Source organism: Entamoeba dispar, genomic scaffold (genome assembly GCF_000209125.1).
Source record: "Entamoeba dispar SAW760 scf_1105229459019 genomic scaffold, whole genome shotgun sequence".
Classification (NCBI taxonomy): domain Eukaryota; phylum Evosea; order Mastigamoebida; family Endamoebidae; genus Entamoeba; species Entamoeba dispar.
The window spans coordinates 7,602-9,791 of NW_001853483.1; the positions used below are offsets into that span (position 1 = coordinate 7,602).

The window sequence follows — 2,190 nt, forward strand, 5'->3', positions numbered from 1 at the left end:
ACGTCCTCTTGTTAGTCAACAAATGACATCTATACTTAATACCCCATTAACACATCAAAATTCTCAATATATTTATAATTCTTATTTTATAGGACACGCACCATTTACTCGAAATAATAAATATACAACATCTGAAGGTATTTCACAAGAAAAATTATTCACCCCTTTATATGCACAAATGTCTATTCAACAATACTCCACAATGATTGTTCCATTAATGGAAAATATATTACATGAATTCTTTTTAAGAAGGCTTGGAGAAGCTCAAGCAAAATATGAAACAATGTTACCTCTATTTAAAAATGGAGAATATATTGAGAATATTCAACAAATTCTTCATTCATCGTTTTGGAATTATAAAGCCACTCCTGTTTCTAGTGATTTAGAAGGGTTACAAGCTATTCAATGTATTAATAGTTATTGTAAAATATCAAATAGATTTATTGAAGAGGTATTAAGTCTTATTTTAAATTCTTTAGATCCTAAAACTCCAAACCCACAACTATTAAGTGTTTTAGTTTCTTTATTAGTTAATTGTAAAACAGGTAGTCACCGTCATAAACATTATTTTATGACATATACAATGGAAATGAATGAATTATTATTATGTTCTCCATTTCTGAGAACAACACAATCTTATTTATCACAGATTGTATCTTTACCAATAAATTCTTCAATTTATAGAAGATTAAGAGAGTTTTTCCAAGACAGAACAGTTATTATAAATTATCTTGAAACTCCTCAATTTTACCAAATTATTTCATTATTAAATTTCCATACGTCTCCTTCAATGTTCTCTCATATTGTTAATGATTTTGAATTAAAGAAAAATATATCAAGAAGATGTCTTGTTGATTATTTCCTTTATTCAACAATGATTTATAATGATTCAATTGAAGTAAAACAATTAAAAGAAGACTATCCTATTTGTTATTGTTGTATGACTAATGCATTATTATTTAATCCACAAGGTGTATTTGACTTAATTAGACGTAATTTCCAAAGAGCAGAAACATATATATCAATGCTCTTTGAACACTATTTTAATGTAAATTATTATCCTGATTTTATTCAGAAATTACTTCAACTAGATTTATCTACTTCTAATCTTCCATATCCATCACTTACAATAATATCATTTATTGTAATGTTATTTAGACATTCCGCTTTATCAGAAGATGCGTATCTAATAATTGAAAAAATATTACATAACAAATCAATGTTAACGACATACATCGAACAATCGGATGTATTAATTGAAAAATTTAATGAAATCCCTGAAGAGTTTATAGCCCAGATGATCACTACTGATATGAAAATTTTATTCGATATAGTGTGTCATCCTCATTCATTATAAATTTAATAATTAATCTTTATTTATCTATTATTTTTTTTTTGTTTTAATAGTATTATATAAAATCAAAACAACTTCAAAATCAAAGAACTGATAATAAATCGTAAAAAAATGAATGACTTAAAACAAATTGCACATAAAACTTGTGTTGAAAGATATTCTAACAATTACGTTCAATATATGATAAATATTTCTGAAAAAGCAAAGCAGGTAAGTGATGAACTTATTGAATTAATATCAATAATTAATGAATTTCAAAAATCCATTGAAGAAATGAGAGCCCACGTTAATCAGTCAGCATCGCAAATGTCGTTATCTCATGAGCTAATAATTATTTCATCATCAAATAAATCATTTATAGAAATACTTAAAATATATGAAAATGGAATGATTAATTTAAATTCAAGTTTAATGCAACAAAATAATTGGGGAGAAACTCTTTCATTTATTGAAGAAATAAAAATGCAACAAACTCAAATGATATCTAACATTATTGCATTTCAATCATTTGCTAATTACATTATTAATACAGTAAATATTAGAATGGAAATGAACAATTATTCATCTATTTTACAAGAAGAAGATTGTACTCAACTTCAATCTGCTGTGACTTCTTTGATTAATGAAAGAAAGAATTTATTAAATATAAAATATAATTTTAATACTTCTTCAATTAATGAAAAAGACGATATCCCTCTCCCTATTTTAAAAGCACTTTATTCTCTTTACTTCTCTCGTCGTTCTCTTGAAGGTGTATTTAGAATCTCTACTGATGTAAATGTAATTGATAATTATATGGATTTTATTGGAATAATTGACACCCAAACTATAACAAA

General features: G+C 25.3%; 3 protein-coding genes across 3 annotated transcripts in view, besides 2 other annotated features; all 3 read left to right on the forward strand.

The window, feature by feature from the left end:
• EDI_323970 (uncharacterized protein) overlaps window positions 1-26 on the forward strand; it is a gene marked incomplete at both ends in the record, with an annotated part of 4,191 nt that extends 4,165 nt beyond the window's left edge. The window contains one exon of the mRNA XM_001733235.1: window positions 1-26. This exon is cut by the window's left edge and continues 4,165 nt beyond it. Within this exon, the coding sequence (XP_001733287.1) occupies window positions 1-26 (26 nt within the window).
• A 152-nt stretch (window positions 27-178) lies between these two features.
• Window positions 179-1,357, forward strand: EDI_324080 (uncharacterized protein; the record flags this gene model as incomplete). The annotated part of the gene is made up of 1 exon (XM_001735294.1): window positions 179-1,357. The coding sequence occupies one exon, from the start codon at window positions 179-181 to the stop codon at window positions 1,355-1,357; it is 1,179 nt and encodes a 392-aa protein (XP_001735346.1).
• Window positions 1,351-1,420: a sequence feature (AT_rich).
• A 45-nt stretch (window positions 1,421-1,465) lies between these two features.
• EDI_324090 (uncharacterized protein) overlaps window positions 1,466-2,190 on the forward strand; it is a gene marked incomplete at both ends in the record, with an annotated part of 1,075 nt that continues 350 nt past the window's right edge. Inside the window, one exon of the mRNA XM_001733236.1 lies at window positions 1,466-2,190. This exon is cut by the window's right edge and continues 115 nt beyond it. Within this exon, the coding sequence (XP_001733288.1) occupies window positions 1,466-2,190 (725 nt within the window).
• Window positions 1,988-2,018: a sequence feature (AT_rich).